General features: G+C 41.2%; 1 protein-coding gene across 6 annotated transcripts in view; it reads left to right on the top strand.

Moving 5' to 3' along the window:
• The first annotated feature begins 1167 nt into the window (after positions 1-1167).
• Positions 1168-15194, top strand: part of RBM39 (RNA binding motif protein 39) — a 30121-nt gene continuing 16094 nt past the window's right edge. For 2 of the 6 annotated variants that reach the window (XR_008966593.1, XR_008966592.1), the window contains exons 1-5: positions 1168-1468; positions 4589-4651; positions 6511-6560; positions 9451-9645; positions 15042-15107. Coding sequence is in view for 4 of the 6 variants with exons in the window: in XM_057385852.1 (XP_057241835.1) it covers positions 4601-4651; positions 6511-6560; positions 9451-9645; positions 15042-15107 (362 nt within the window). In the remaining 2 variants the exon portion in view is untranslated. Of the gene's footprint in view, positions 1469-4588; positions 4652-6510; positions 6561-9450; positions 9646-14011; positions 14149-15041; positions 15108-15194 lie in introns of those variants that run through there. The other 4 variants (XM_057385852.1, XM_057385851.1, XM_057385853.1 and 1 more) reach the window with 3 other exon arrangements.

Here is a 15194-nt window from a genome sequence, read left to right as displayed (position 1 = left end):
GACCACTGCAACTTAGAAAGATTTGGACATTCTGGGCAAGGGCCCCAGGACCATCTAGTGCTATTAACATTACAGGAACTTTGTTAGAAATTACATTAAATGACACAGTAGCCTGGGATTTTCAGAAAAAAAGTCATCTCAGGAGGCAAAGGTTGTTTAGAATTTCTCTTTACATTGTTTCAGATTTGTCAAACAAAAAAAGAAGTAACTTAAAACTCTTCAGCAACAATTGCTTATCTCATACTGATGCCGGTAGGAAACCCACTTAATATTATCTGCTCTACCTTGAACAATTGTCCAAAATTTACTGTGTATTATTAAATTTAAATACAAATAAGCCATGCTGTGAGCTCTGAGGGAAATAAAGGACTGTTAATGAGACAAGAGGGGAGTGTTTCACAAAACACGACTTAGCTTCTGAGTTAAAACATGCAGTTTCAAGGCTCCAGCAACCACAGTGGCTGGGGCCAAAARCTGCACCAGAATGGCAGGTCATGGACAGATTGTTTTACTTCGGATTGAAGTGGCTAAAAAATCTGCAGGACGCTGCTGGCCCATGATGGGAGAAGGATACGGCCGAACACGTTTARACATTGTTAATCTGACTGAACAACATCAAGCCGTCAGCCAGAGGGAGGAATATCAGACCACAGACCCTATTAAATCATCACGTCAGCACAATCTCTGGTGAAGGAACACAGAAAATCCACCSTCCTGCCTAATCCATAACCTAACCTACTTTGCTGGAAAAAAGAATCTATGATAAAGCCCCAGCGTGGGGCTCAGAAAGTCCTGCAGGATCTGGKACACGCCTCTTCCAAAACCAGGAAAGGAACGGGTGCTCCGAACACATCGAAGTACCACAAGTCCGCAGATACCCGCGCCGCGGGAGCACGGCAGCGGCGGCGGCGGCCTGTGATCCCTGAAGGCAGCCACACCCTCACGATGGCGCCCTCAGCCTCAGCCTCGGCCCGCCCGCCCCTCGGGCCCGCCCGCAGGCGCCGGGGTCGCCCAAGATCTCGCGAGAGCGAACGGGCGGGTGACAGTCCACCGTCCACCCAAGTCTCGCGAGCATTTGAGCCACTGCTTCCGGGCGCGATGTCTCGCGAGAGGCGGCGAGCCTGAGCGGGCAGGGCCTTGTTTGGCCGTGCGTCTCGCGAGAGCCCCTGCGCGGTGCGCTGGACGCCCCCGTGCCGTGCGCGGAGCCGCGAGCGGCCGGGCGCCATTTCAGGAGCAGCCGCGGAGATATTGACGGGGCCAGACCGGTACCGGGACCCACTCACGGCTGCGCCGCTTCTCGCCGCCCGTTCCCTGGGGCCGCTTGAGCGCTGCCGTACATTTAAGGTTCAGACGYCTGGAGAGGGTGCTTGAGCCCTCGGGCCCATTCCCCACCGCCAGCGCAGTGACGCCGGAGCCGCCACTGCCGGACCTCGGGCCTGTGGAGAGGATCGCACTGCCCGCGGCGCAGGTAACTGTGGGTGGACCCCGGTCCCGCCGCCGGGCGAGCAGCGGCCTGACCACCGCGGGGTGCCGCGGCCCGGGCGYCTGCGCCCCTCACGCCGCCACGGCCGCCCCGGCCCTGCTCGCGGGGCCGCTCTGCGCCTCASCGGGGCCAACGCACCCGGAGCTCCTCGCCCGCTGCCTGACGCTGTGCGGTTCGGTTGTTGCCGTGGCCACATCGCGGGCAGGCCTGGCCACCTTCGGCGTGGCGTTGCGTTGCCCCGCCTCGGTCCCCCTCACCTCCCCCCCTTCCCTCCCCGCGGCCCTCCCTGTGTTCCCGCGATGGCGCTGTGCAGGGGACCGGGCCGGAGCGGCCGCGGGCCTGTTGGTGCTGACACTGGGCGGGGTGTGGCGGAGGTGAGGGAGCGCTGGCCGCCGCGGCGGGCGGGGAGTGAAGGCCTTTGCAAGGGGCCAAGTGGGACGGCAGCTGCGGCGGGGCAGGGCGACGCTGGGCATCGCTGTGTCTGGGAAGTGGAATTCGCTCCTTTCGRTCGTGTCAGGAGCGTGCGGAAATTCTGGCTGGGGATTTGGCGCAGACAGCTTCTTGATGAGAAGCGGGCTCCCCCCACCAGGCGTCGGAATCCTCCCTGAAGTTTCCTGATGCTTTTCTAGGACGCTRCATGCAAAAMGTGAATTGTCATTCATTGGATTTCTAAAACAAAAAATCTTGGGAACGGAACCCTTTTAAATTCCTTTTATATTATGTTGTACAACATAAAAAAAAGAGTGTTTTCCTAAAAAATAGCGACTAGCTCAGTTGCAGTAAATGTCATGTCCGTTTACGGTGTAGTTYATTCCTTGTTTGTTTTGATGGTTTGGGAGGGTTTTTTTGGTGGTGTTTTTGTTTGCTTGTTTGGGTAGTTTTTATTATTTTTTTCCCCTCTACAAACAAGTTAGTCATATGTAGGCTTTTTGAGCAAGCTGAAAGACTCTTAGGGAAGTTATTTTAAGCTTAAATGTTTAGTGAGAAATATTTGAAAACCTGTCAGGATTTTCGARTCATTTGAGATTAATATAAATTTTTATTTTGATTTTTAAAAAGAAATACTTTCTGCTTTATATGTAGCATCACTATATGCATTACACACRTTGCAGGGCCGATAACAGGACTGTGCTTTGTAGACAGTAGGTACTCTGATTACATGATATTGTCGCAGTGGAAGTGTTTTATAAAGAGTACAAAGGGGTGGGGTGAGGCCAAAGGCCCATGGAGCTCAGGCGATTGTCAGTGGTGGTGGCCAGCATTAAATGCCAAAGAATGGGAACAGGGCAGTCATACAGTGGCAGTTCTGTGTGTGCTTAGTTGTCAGTTAGTTGTAGTTCAGGGTCACAAGGCATGTCTTTGCGTAATGAAAAGCATTTTCTGTAAACTTTTACGGGTTTTGGGGGGGTTTCTAAACACTGCTTGTGCTTTTTCTTTGTTATGATTCACGGTGCTCTTCAAAAGTGAATTAAATGGCTAAATGCTTCGTCAATAAGGACCATTGTTTTGAACTCACTGGATGATAGTTCATTTACTCATTGTTTAGGAGAATGCTGTAATAGTTATTCCCTCTGCACTTTATCATGCCRTTGAGGATTTGATGGTGCATAWTATGACCACCCCTCTTCAGGATGAAGAATTCCTCCCCAAGTGTAGCTGGATATGTTGGCTAAGTTACACATTTAAAACTCTAGTTTTGGGTGGGAGTTGTCACCAGTGGGAATTTTTTGTAGCATTCTGGGTTTGACTTTTTCATGGCCCTTAATCATACTGATGTACAATTTGCAGTAAATACTGGTAGAACAGCAGTGAATTAAATCACATGCATRTATGTAGATGGTTTGAAAAGCTGAATATAAATGCTGTAGTAAAATAGAGCTATTACACTTAAACGAGGGATGATTTTACCTGTAAGTGATAGCACTATAGCCCAACAGGTAATAACTTGAAAATTAGGTTAGTGTGCCTAAGTTAAGTTATTGAGTGTGAACCTCCAATGTTGTGATCCTGCTTGAGGACTGTATTTTATTCYGGGATGTATTCCTGGGCCAGAATGAGATGTGCTGCAGYTCTGGTAAACCGTTCTCAATTACAKCGTTATAAGTGACCAGTTTAAAGGATCTTGACATGTTGGAGCAATTKCATTATTCCGCCCAAGTCTGGGGACAGCACAGTTCCTGCAACAGTGCCAGTAGACAAGGTGCAGGAATTAGCCTGTATGGTTAAAAATCCATTTTATTGGGCACATGCAGGGAAATCTTCWCTGTTGGGCTCTCAGACTTGGATCTAGAGGACTGGCCATTCTTGAACTTAAGAAAGAAGAAAAGCTTTCTCTAAGAAATTTGAGGAACTTTGCCCTCTATCTATACTTTAATGCCAAGAGTCTTGAGGGGTACTTAATAGCGTACCTGCATAGGGAAAGGAAATGAAGTGTCAAAGTGATTCAGAGTATAGTGAACATAAAATYATATTAAGGGGTTGAAACTGGAAAATAAGAGGAGCACTTAAACCCAAAATGTTTCTACTGTCAAGTGTTACCTGGTATGGTGAATTTTTTTTGTCAGAAACATGAAGTTCCAGACTGGATGGACTTCGTGTATGCTTTAGTAGCTCTTAGTGCTGGCATCATAACTGTTTTCCTGGGGCCCCTGTTACACAGGAGGCTGCATTTCTCAAAGCATCCCAGTGTCCACATCCTGAGCATGGAAAGTGATGGTGGCAAAGGCTAGGAGCTGTAAACGTGTTTGCCTGACTGTTCATTGTCCATCGTCCTTAGGCGAAGCTGTAGCACTTCTCAAGATGGCCACCAGAGCCGTGTTTCTGTGTCATAAATGTGCCATACTCTTTGTTTTGAAAGGAATTGGTGGAGTACCTCTGGAGTTTCCTCTGGCTGATGGTGTTCAATCACACKTGTTTTTTGCAGCTGTAGTTAGTGTGCACACATTCTTTATAACCTCACTGGGCAAAGCTTCATTTCAGTTTTTGTTGGAMCTGTCTGCTTTGTGAATTTGAGCCAATGCAGCAATGACCTCTTAAGCAAAAGCTTTTGGAATGTTAAGTGGAAGAATCTTTTCCAGCTCAGGGGGAATTTGTTTCTTCTTTCAGGTGCCCTGAAAAATGGCTGATGATATTGATATTGAAGCAATGCTCGAAGCTCCTTATAAGAAGGTGAGAAAAAAAAATGCCAGTGACATCCTGTTTACCTTAATTTAGCATTATTCATGAAACTACTGCTGAACTGTAAACTAACATCCCTGGAGCCCTCATGATTTATCTTATTGGACGTGCATTACATGTAACTTTCAAGTTAATATATACTGTTAATGTAATTATATTGTGCAGTAGTTTCACTTCAGCGTGATGAATAAATGCCCATCTATCTCTCTTTGTAGACTTGCCTAACGATATCTCACCTCTACTCCCATGAATTCACCTTTGATTCCAGTGTGAACTGTCAATCATAAGGTAGTAATTGAGTGACGTATCGCTGTACCGTGGTCCCCTAGGTTTAAAAAAAACAACACCAAACACGATCAAAACAAAAACTCCTGTAAAARCCAACCAAAGAAAACCAAAATAAAACCAAAACAAACCCCAGAAACAAAACCCCTAAAACCTTTCCTCTAAAATTGCAAGGTCTAGTTTGGTATAGCAACAAGGTGAATGCAGTGATTTGGGAAAACAGCAGGGTTCCAAGAATAACTTTTTCACCAGTCCCATGGCAAGTAAATATTTGAACAGTCTGCTCAGTGCAAGAAGAGTGGGACTTGCTTTTAATGCAGGAGGCTGCTGGCGGTTAATCTTTCAACAGGGCAGATGAAAATCAATTGCTGAGTGAACGAATTTACGGAAATTCTTGGATCCCTGAATAGAATGTTCTTAGCAAGTAAAAGACAGTATCACAGTCTGCAGTGTCATTCTAAAATGAGCTATTGTATTCTTCTGTCCTAGTYGTTTAATTAGGAAATGTCAATTTTTGTGTGAAATTTGTATCAATTAACTTAGTGATGTCTTTCACTTAAACCAGCAGCAAATGAATACTGTCTTTTTTTGTTTTCCRCCAGATGGTGGTGAAGTGTTAACAGACTGCATGCTTTAGCACTGGTTTTGAAATAAATGTATATACRTTATAAGTTTAAGTCATTTAGGAATTGTACTTTTGATGTAACCAATGTGATTAAACTGTAAAGCTAGTATATAAGTTATATAGCAGCTATTGTTAGTCTATTGTGCAGTGTTTATTATAACCATGTAATGAATTTTGGATGAGCATTTGTAAGTTTTAAGTCGTATATTTAGTTTGTGTAATATTTAGCATTTATGTTTACTTCTTGAAGAGAAATTTGTAAACTGTTATGTTAAAATTCTTGTGTCCTGGCTTAACATGGATATTTTCCATGTAAACAGGTATGGAAATAGGGAATGTTTAGGCTGGACTGGTGGATTTTTGATGGCTTTCTTGGGACTCGACGTTACTAAAGCAGTGTGAATCCCTGTTTGCTTCAGGGCGAGATGTGTGACAGAGGTGACATCAAGCTCTTACAACCCTTCAACGAAAATGAGTGAAGATCTCGGGAATGGCATCGGTCACAGGAAATCCATAGTGGCTGGCTGCTAGTGTAGCCACGGGGCTTAGGCAGATATATAACCTTGGTACTAATCAGAGGGGTTCACGAACACCCCAAACTTCCTCTTAAATTTTATAGAAATAAAATTTAGCCACGTGAGTGCTGAATTCTGCAGGATAACTTGCTCTCTAAACCATGTAAGGAAGTATCTACAATTTAATACACACTTTTAAATGATGTAAGTCTTGTATTTTGTAATTGTATGACTTAAATTTAAGCAGCAAAGTGATTAAACATGTCTACCTACATTTTCTAAAGCTTTCCATATTAAACTGTAAACAAGTAATTTAGTATTAAAATTTTTGTTTTTTATTTTCTTATTCCTATTCCCATTACCCTTTGACCACTTGAAATATTTCCGCTTCGTCCTCACGATGTTCTTCTATCAACCCTGCTTAGGATGAGAACAAATTGAGCAGTGCCAATGGCCATGAAGAACGCAGCAAGAAGTAAGTACTTTCTCACTTCTCTAYATTTGGGGAGAGGCTGCTGATTTTCGTGGACTTGTGAATCCGTGTCGGTAGTGTTCAGTGAAATAAATTGAAAAAGTTTGGTATTTGCAATTGCAGCAATTTGGAAATTTTGTTTACAAATGTAGTTAATACCCTTTGCAAACTGATGTAACTGATATAATTAAAATTGTGGAGACATTTACTTAGCCTCAGAKAAGAATACAGACATTGTATGTTCAGCATGTTTTAAGTTGTTATTTTAACTGTGTAAAAGATTTTGCACTTAAAAATGTATTTATTGCAGAACTGTGATTTGGAGTGGTTGAAAGCAGTGAAGACACCAGTGCTTTCTTAAAAAGGTTCAGGGTGTTGAATCATCTGCTCAATTCTCCAGATCCCTGCCTTTTGAAAACTTTTAAATTTATAATAAACCTTTTTCAAAAAACAGAGTATAAGCCCACCTTCTTCAGCAAGCATAATTCTAGGGTGTGAGCATCTGCTGATGACCAAAAGGCTTTTAAGTCTGTTAAAGGAATTCYTTACCTTACAAGCATCATTTGGTGAAGAGATAATTGATGTAAAAAGAACAATTACAAAATTGATAGTTGACTAAATAGTAACAATTTAGGTGTGTATTACAGAAAAACTCTGAAGTCAGCATGTATGCTGTTTTCAGTTCTGAAATCATACAGGTGACAGTACTGGAAGTCTTTAAAGAAAACTTTTTCTCAGGTGTAGAAATACTTGGGAAATTAGAAATCCCATTCCAAGATCAGACTAGGGTTGAAATCAAATTATCTAAAATTGATTATACCTTTTACTTGTGTTCTAAACAATAGTGTGAAARTAATTTTCATGCTAAATACTGAGGCCTCTAAAACCCTATCAAAACGAGCTGCTGTTAATATTTTTGAGCCTTAGAGGTTCATTTTGATACACCTCTTGYTCCCCATAATCTTCAAAAAACAAATTATGCTGTTTTGTTTGTGATGTATGACAATGTATTCTGTTGCTGACGACAAAGGTGTATATATAAGGTTTGCAGGACTTCTTGATTTGATTAAAACCATCAAATTGTGTCCAGATAATATTCTTTATCTACTTCAGCTGGGCAAATACTGGAATAAGACTCAAACTGTCAGGAACATCCACAGCAAACATCAGCAACTTTAAAAAATAACAATGTGCAGCTTTCAGTAACTGTCAAATCATGCTTAAATGTTCATTTTATTAATTGGAAGGATTAAGGATCTGCAGTTTTACTAGATGTCTGTACTGTATGTCCGGCTCAATCATGATTTGAAGATAGAGCAAAGATCTGGACTGCTGGGAGTCTTTGCCTGAAAGCAGGTTCAGCAGTCTATTGGATAGGGAATAGCTGCTGTCATTSATGAAAAGTGGCTGCAGTTACTAGTTACTGGTACTGGCCAGTACAGTGAGCTCCAGGGAGTGYTTTTCAGAGCTGTTTTAATGGTGAGTGTTTTAGGGTTTTAACTTGGGRAAGTGTTGATAAGTGCTGGATCCTACAGGAAAGGGACACTGTGCCTAACCATCACAAACTGCATTRGAGCAGGAAGTGTGGTTAAGTGATGCTGGTAAGATGGTACCACCCAGAAATACAGAATTATCAAAAATAGTGAAGCTTCTGAATATCAGGTTTTGATGCAGTAGCCTCTCTGACCATGCAAAAATATCGAAGAAACTAATGGACTATGGCAGATAAGGAAAAAAGAGGAAACATTCTAGTATTTAAAACATAATTCAAGCTATTTGTCTTCAGAGACAACTACAGAGTTTGGATGGGTCTTCTTAGCTGTAGGTTAAAGAGCAAAAGCTATTAGTAATGATTGGGCTCAGTTAGATATGGTAGGTGAKAGATTTTTTTACTTCAGAAGTTGAAACTAACTAGAAGTTTTAGTTTGATATATGGCCATAGAAGACCACAGGGATGAACTTTTGGTAATCCACATGCCCTTTTCAAAGAGTGTTTAAGACTATGATTGACCATTTTGAAAAAAGATGATGTATGCAATCAGAAGGTCCAAAAGGAGGAAGAGGGAAAATTCAGTAACAGAGGATGTTTCAAACTATAAAAGTCTAGCAGCAATGTTGATTATTTTGCTATCTTAAGCAATGGCTTGAGCATCCTGTTAATGTGTGTATTGTGTATAAATACAGATATATTTTAGAAACTAGGAGACTAATTTTCAGTGGTCTGAGGCTGAGATAGAGAAAAAAAAGTTGTGAATAACCCAAATGCACTAATGGAACAGTTGCTCACTATTTTTCAAATATGAGGTATAGTTGACATACAGATTTTAGAAGATCAATTTTCTAAGTAAGTGGGTAAAGTCACAAAAATCTGCAATTTGCCCCAAAATCTGTAACARCCGTAGACTTTAAAAAGCAAGTGGCTTATAAATGGGAATAGCAGGTAGGAAAGAAACTAAACTGAAGCAGCATGTTATATGGTTAGCATGGAGTATTAAGAGGAAACAACCTTTCTTTCCCCCAGACTTGCCTTTTCTATTTTTGTTGTGCTTTGCTTTACTTTGTTATAAAATTTATTCTTAGAATCATGATACTGTGKTTCAAGTATGTTTGAACGCCACATGAAGTACTGCACTAGGTGTGTACTAGGTCTAAACACAAGAAATRTTATTTCAATCCTTTCCTGAAAGCATTCCCTATCAATTAAAAAATTGTAAATTAAAATATGCTGTTGCAGACTTTATGTGGCCCATGATAGATGTTTGCTGACAGGCTTAACCACCCATTTAACAAAAAGTAGAAACTTTTCCTGTCAATCTCTGTGACATGAGGCTAGAGGAACTGTGAAATGTGGGGTAAAGAATACTGAGCTACACATGCACTTTTTTTTTGTCAGGAGAAAAAAGAGCAAGAGTCGAAGTCGAAGCCATGACAGAAAGAGGAGCAGAAGTAAGGAACGCAAACGGAGCCGAGATCGGGAACGGAAAAAGAGCAGAAGTCGGGAAAGGAAAAGGAGCAGAAGCAAAGAACGAAGACGCAGCCGGTCTAGGAGYAGAGATCGCAGATTCAGAGGCCGCTATAGAAGTCCCTAGTAGGTTATTTATTTTAGGTTGCATGTGGTGCTGCTTCAGTGTTACAATGTAGAAGGTTAAAGTTTCACTCTCTGCTTTCTGAATTGGTCAGTAATTATCTTGGAAAAAAAGATGAGGGGTTAAGTTTGAAGAATGTCAATAAATACAGAATGAAAAAGAAGAGGACAGTAATAGTCCTCTACTAGTTTTCATTCTTAGTCAAACACAGAGGTGAAAGGGTAAATGAAAGAATGTGTATAGCTAACTGGAAAACGAAGTTTATCACAAAATCAGTATAGTAAGCAAATTCTCTCCATGTCCTAAGTATCTTAAGTATATGAACTTGTTGGTTTAAGTGTAAAAATATTAATAGTAGTCTGTAACTTTTGTTACAGTCTCATAAACCCTTTTTTTTAATTACTAAAGATTTTTACTGTCTTGATGTTCTTAAACATTAAACTCCATAGATGAATATTCATGCAAACAAATCTCATGTTTATGCATCTGAACTGGAAACATCTTGTCTTACAATGCCCATGTGTTGCATATTTGCCCTGCTTTTTTCAGATTTGTTTAGAGGCTGACAAGAATTCTTTCATTTCTCTCAGATATTTTGCTTGATAGAACTTCAGCAATAGGTAGTTCCAGCCATTTGTAAATCAGTTCTCAAAAGATACTTTTGCATCAGTATAGTTTCTGATGGTTTGTACTGCCACTCTCCCTTTTGGTTCCCATTGCCTCTTTCTGCAGAAACAGTGAGAACTGGCATGTATACTTGACTGTCATTGATTACCTAGGCTACTCTTTGTCTCTGCTCTCGTCCGGGTCTCATCTCAACTACTGTGAAATCTTGGAGTGCAAGATCATGTAAAAAGAAGGCATTTGAAAAGGGTGTATTTTTTAAAATATGACATGTAATGTCCTCCGTGATGGAGAAATCTCTCAGGATGTTTGAACARTGCTTACCTTCTGATAAATTGTAGGCTTGTGCAATTTTATACACATGAATGTTTTTCTTGGGACGTTTTGTACTCTTGGATTACAAACAGAACTTCSTGAGGTCTCAAGGTCTCACTTGTGCTAAGTCACCTGGATGCTGCCATTTTTCATTAAGTAGGTAATGAAAACCTACTGCAATTCCTGTGTCTTCCAAGGTGCAGTGGCATTCTGTGTGTCATCAGTCCTATGTACACAGAGATCATAATACATCAAYCCTGCTATTCCTTTGAGTATCAGTGCCTCTGTACACTGCTCTAGGCTTCAGCTGTGAAGATTTCAAGAGTGCAGAGTTGGCTTGTTTTCTTAACTCTTTGGCACCTGTAYGATTACAGTAACTAGTTGGATTATGCCAGTGCCACTGTTGTGGCTCAAGATACAGASRACCTTGATCAAAAACTTCAGCTTTCTGTATATTTTGCCTGCTGGTGTCCTCATTTCCAGTGCAGTGTTGTGTGGAGAGGGTGTCCTTTGTCACATCATGGGAGTTGCTGCATTCTCCCAGCTGTGTTGGASGGTTTTGTTCTTTGTGTTTCTTGCTGTCACTGGGTGAAGTTTTTCATCTGGCGAAATTTGGGAGTTCCAATGTTCTAGTCTTGCAAAATAATTTTCTCAAGTAGAGGTTAAAAGTATTGATGCTACTGCAATAACCCATGCCTGTTTTTAATGTACCTCATGAGATATGTTATGCCAGAAAAGTAAATGGTTGCGAGGAGTCTTTTTTGCTATCCTGACATTCTTCTATAGCTGTTGTGGGTGATTTCTCTGGTGTTGAGAGGCAGTGAAAAAAAAGCACAGATAATCTAGTATCCTCTGAGGATACATGGTTGTGCTTATTTGTTTGATAGTTTGTTCTCTGCTTCAGTTGCCAAATTGTTGCWTTCGTTTAACCAAGCAGGATTCTGGTGGTTTTAGATGGTTTAGTGGAAGACCGGTATAGGGCAAGCACATGTGTCCCAGAAGCTTTCGTCTTGACTGTTGGCAGTCAAGACAGAGTTGCTGTCATTCAGTTGTAGATGATGGATGGTCCTGTTRAAGTGATAGATATGCTAATATGATTCCAAAATTCTAGCTTTGTCTCAAAAGGTGTGAAAGAGAAAGATCTCAGAAGATGCGATTGTGGAGAGCATTTCATTTCCCATTTTGGGGCTCTTCAAATGCGGCGACCTTTAAATCTGTATAGCAGGTGYTGAATTTGAGGGAGATAAAAGCTTTGGAGATGAAGCCTCCCACATCATCAGCCACCTTTGGATCTGCCAGAACTGGACTTCGACTTGATGAAGTCTTCTGTGTATCAGAACCATGAGCTCAGTGTTTCAGAAKTGACTGCCATAGTACTCCTGATGGCTGGAGAATTTATTTCCGTAATCTCTCCTTGTGAGGCTGTTCAGGTAGTTCTGGGTTGAAGTTACTGGACAGGGTGGTAGCTGACTGAGGCATCTAGATCAAAATGCTTTAGGGCTTCTATTTTATCTTACTTTTTACTCTTCTTCCTCCTTGTGATCTTTCTCATTGGTTTTATAAAGGCTCCTTTTCAAACTGSTATCTGTAAACTGAGATGGTTTTGCTGCTGGGAGCAATTAGGAGTCATCTTAGCAATAATGAGAAAAGCTTAGTATAGGTAATACTGAAGGAAAAGGGTAAGAGTGCTGCAGAGAATCTGAAAACTTGGAGTTTGTCACTGTAGGCTTGAGATTGTGGTTAAATGCTTTAATTTTTTTAATTTAGGTGACAGGCTTGCATTGCTTAGTGTTCACAGGTGTTTTTTTCTAATGTTATTTTCACATATGTTGTCCTTTAATGTTACATAGCTGTATCATTAGGTCTCTTAGGAGAAAGAACTTGACTTAATAGTCTTGTTTAGACACCTGTCAGTCAAATCTCAGGTACTGCTAACGTATGGAAGTAACTTAGACCATCCTGTTTCTATTCTGAAACCAAAAACTTAGACAAAGCTGTTAGAAACAGGTTTATTACATGAGGGCTGAAAGTTCATTGTGATTTTCCTGGACTTTGTTAGCCAAAGTTTGCCTTGTCTGATGCTGTTTTGTTGGAATCTTGAATATGAATGAGCAGGTAAAAGCTGATGATTTGCTGGCTGTCTTCTGACCTCACTGGTGTTTGGGCCATTTGTCATCACATAGGTTTTGTGAAAGTATGTGCTTTGGCTGCACACAGCCAATCACAAAAAAGGTGATTGCTAGACATAGAGATTAATGGCTTGTGACAAGGGGCTTCAGTACAGGATAGCAGSAATTGGGCAACCATTGTAGAGACAGTGGAAGCAAAGAAGAAACGTTACTGGAGGTCTGCAGGTTTACAAGCRTGTCTCCTTAGAAAAACACAGGGAGAATACTGTTGCAAAGGCATGTGGAGAAAGTAACTTGGGCTCTCACCTTGCCTCAGGCAGCTTTCTGCTTGGTCTGTTACAGTGGTCTGGGGTTTTTTAATTTTGCTCTCATGGAGTTCTGTAAATAAGATAGTACTAGTCAAAAGCGAAAAAGGAGATTTTTGGGGTTGTGATAGATTGTGGGTTTTTTCCCACCTTTTATTACCTCCTTTTTTTTTTACCCCCACTTCAGAAGTTGTGCATGTGTTTGAAAACTGTTAGCTCTGAGTTGTTAGTTTTGGKTTTTTGGCTGKTTTTTTTTTCATTAGATTTAGGCAAACACTATTTCTTTCACCATTTCCTTGAAAATTCATGGTGTTAATTATTTATTATTGTTTACTTGGTCTGCCTGTTAGTATTTTGGAGTCATTGTAATTGGTTTGTTTGTCTGCTTTTGAATTGAAATGGAGTGCACCATGTTTTACATCAGATGTGAAGGTGCAAGGTAATCCCATGTCTAATAAGAAGCTAGCCTTTGGAATTAGTACCAGTATTTCMGTATGCAGCTTTTGGCAGTTGTGCCATAGTTAACAAGGACCCTGAATGAACACTCCCAGCAATAATTTGTTTGGACTTGAGCAGGAAATGGAGTAATTTATCCTAGGCAAAAAAAAAAAAAAAAATCTGGTTTTGATCAATAGTGATCTCATCTCAACATGTGCCTGTGTTTTATGTCTTTTCTCTTAATAAGTAGTTATCTTCTCTTAATAAGTAGTTTCTAAATGGTCTTTTTTCTTTATTTTTTTTTTCCAGTGTTGTACAGGGCCATATTTCCCTTGCTTTAACCTGGCCAGCACGGTTTTGGATCTTGGCCAACTACTTCCACCTGTGTCATGACATGTTTAAAAAACGGGCATCCTCCTCCTTGTGTTGGATGCTGAGTTTAACTATAAGCATTACTGCTCCRCTGGGGAGCAAGAAGACGTTTTTCAGACAAATTGCCTGGCCAAATGGATTTAGTGAAAGACTACTTAATGTCTTCAGCCTGTCATGTCTTTCAGGGTGTTTCACATCAATTCATAGCCACAGCAGAAAGAATCAATTGTGTACAGATGGAAAGCCAAAGCCCAGTGCACAGCATTCAGTCTGTGCAGCAGTGCCTCTGCGCTTGGTGGAGATACAGGAAGAATGTTAACAGGTGTTGTTCTTTGCCTTTTGAACAACTCTCTACCAGGAAATCAAATTCAGGGAGAACATGATAGGATGAATCTTACTGCTCATGTCAGTCTGTTCCTCTCTGCCCCCTTAACTAGCAAGAGGACTGTCCTTAATGTAGAAGCAAAGGGCAGATTACAGTGTATTCTAGCAGAGTCTTTGAAGCCTGGAAAATTAAGTTAGATTCAGAGAGATTGGATTCCTTTTGTGGTTATGTGTCTGTGTGCAGCTAACTGCTGGTCTTACTGCTTCTGTGGTTTGATGGCCATTAGGAACGTTAAAGAAGCTTCATTTGCATATTTGTAGCACTTCAGTGGTGAGAGCTGAGACATCATTAGTGAACCTGTCCCTTACAGGTGTCTGCAGGGAGCCAATTTGGTTTCCTCTTGCGCCTTAAATTTCATGGAACTTTCAATTTTAAAATGTTRCATTCGAGCAATTAATCCTGCCAGCACCAGTTGGCATACAGCTCTGAGGCTGMGTTCCAGGCCACAAATGTTATGCTTTGCAGTCATCAGTATGTAGAACTTGGATGTGGACAAAAAAACAGGTAAAAATGGTTACAGCAGTAACTTTAGCTCAAAATAGTATGGACATAGGAATGTGCCATTACTGGCTGGCTCGTGAAGAGTCTTGCAAATTCTTGGATTTTATGATGTTAGTGAAACTGAGAGGAAATCGTTTTCTGTGCCTTATGGTCTGGAGTGCTGCATGTATTGATAACTGTTGATAATCTTATGCATGCTGTGGGTGCTGCTGATGGAAATGCTGGCAAGTTCAGATTCAAGGGTGGGTGAGCACTTGCAGTGTAATGTGAGTGGAGACAAGAAGTCTTGAAGTCAAATACTCACTTGCTTGTCTATTCTTTTGCCGTAGTTCTGGTCCAAAATTCAACAGTGCCATTAGAGGGAAGATTGGTCTGCCTCACAGCATCAAATTAAGGTTTTTGACTTTTCTCTATTTTTCATTACRTCATTAATATATTTTGTTTAGAATCAGGGATGGTATATTTGAAGGTTTTCTTGTAAC

This window comes from Malurus melanocephalus, unplaced genomic scaffold (genome assembly GCF_030028575.1).
Source record: "Malurus melanocephalus ecotype Western Australia unplaced genomic scaffold, MMel_1.1 scaffold_881, whole genome shotgun sequence".
NCBI lineage: Eukaryota > Metazoa > Chordata > Aves > Passeriformes > Maluridae > Malurus > Malurus melanocephalus.
Note: the sequence above shows the minus strand (reverse complement) of the source record. Positions and strands in the feature narration are given on the sequence as shown.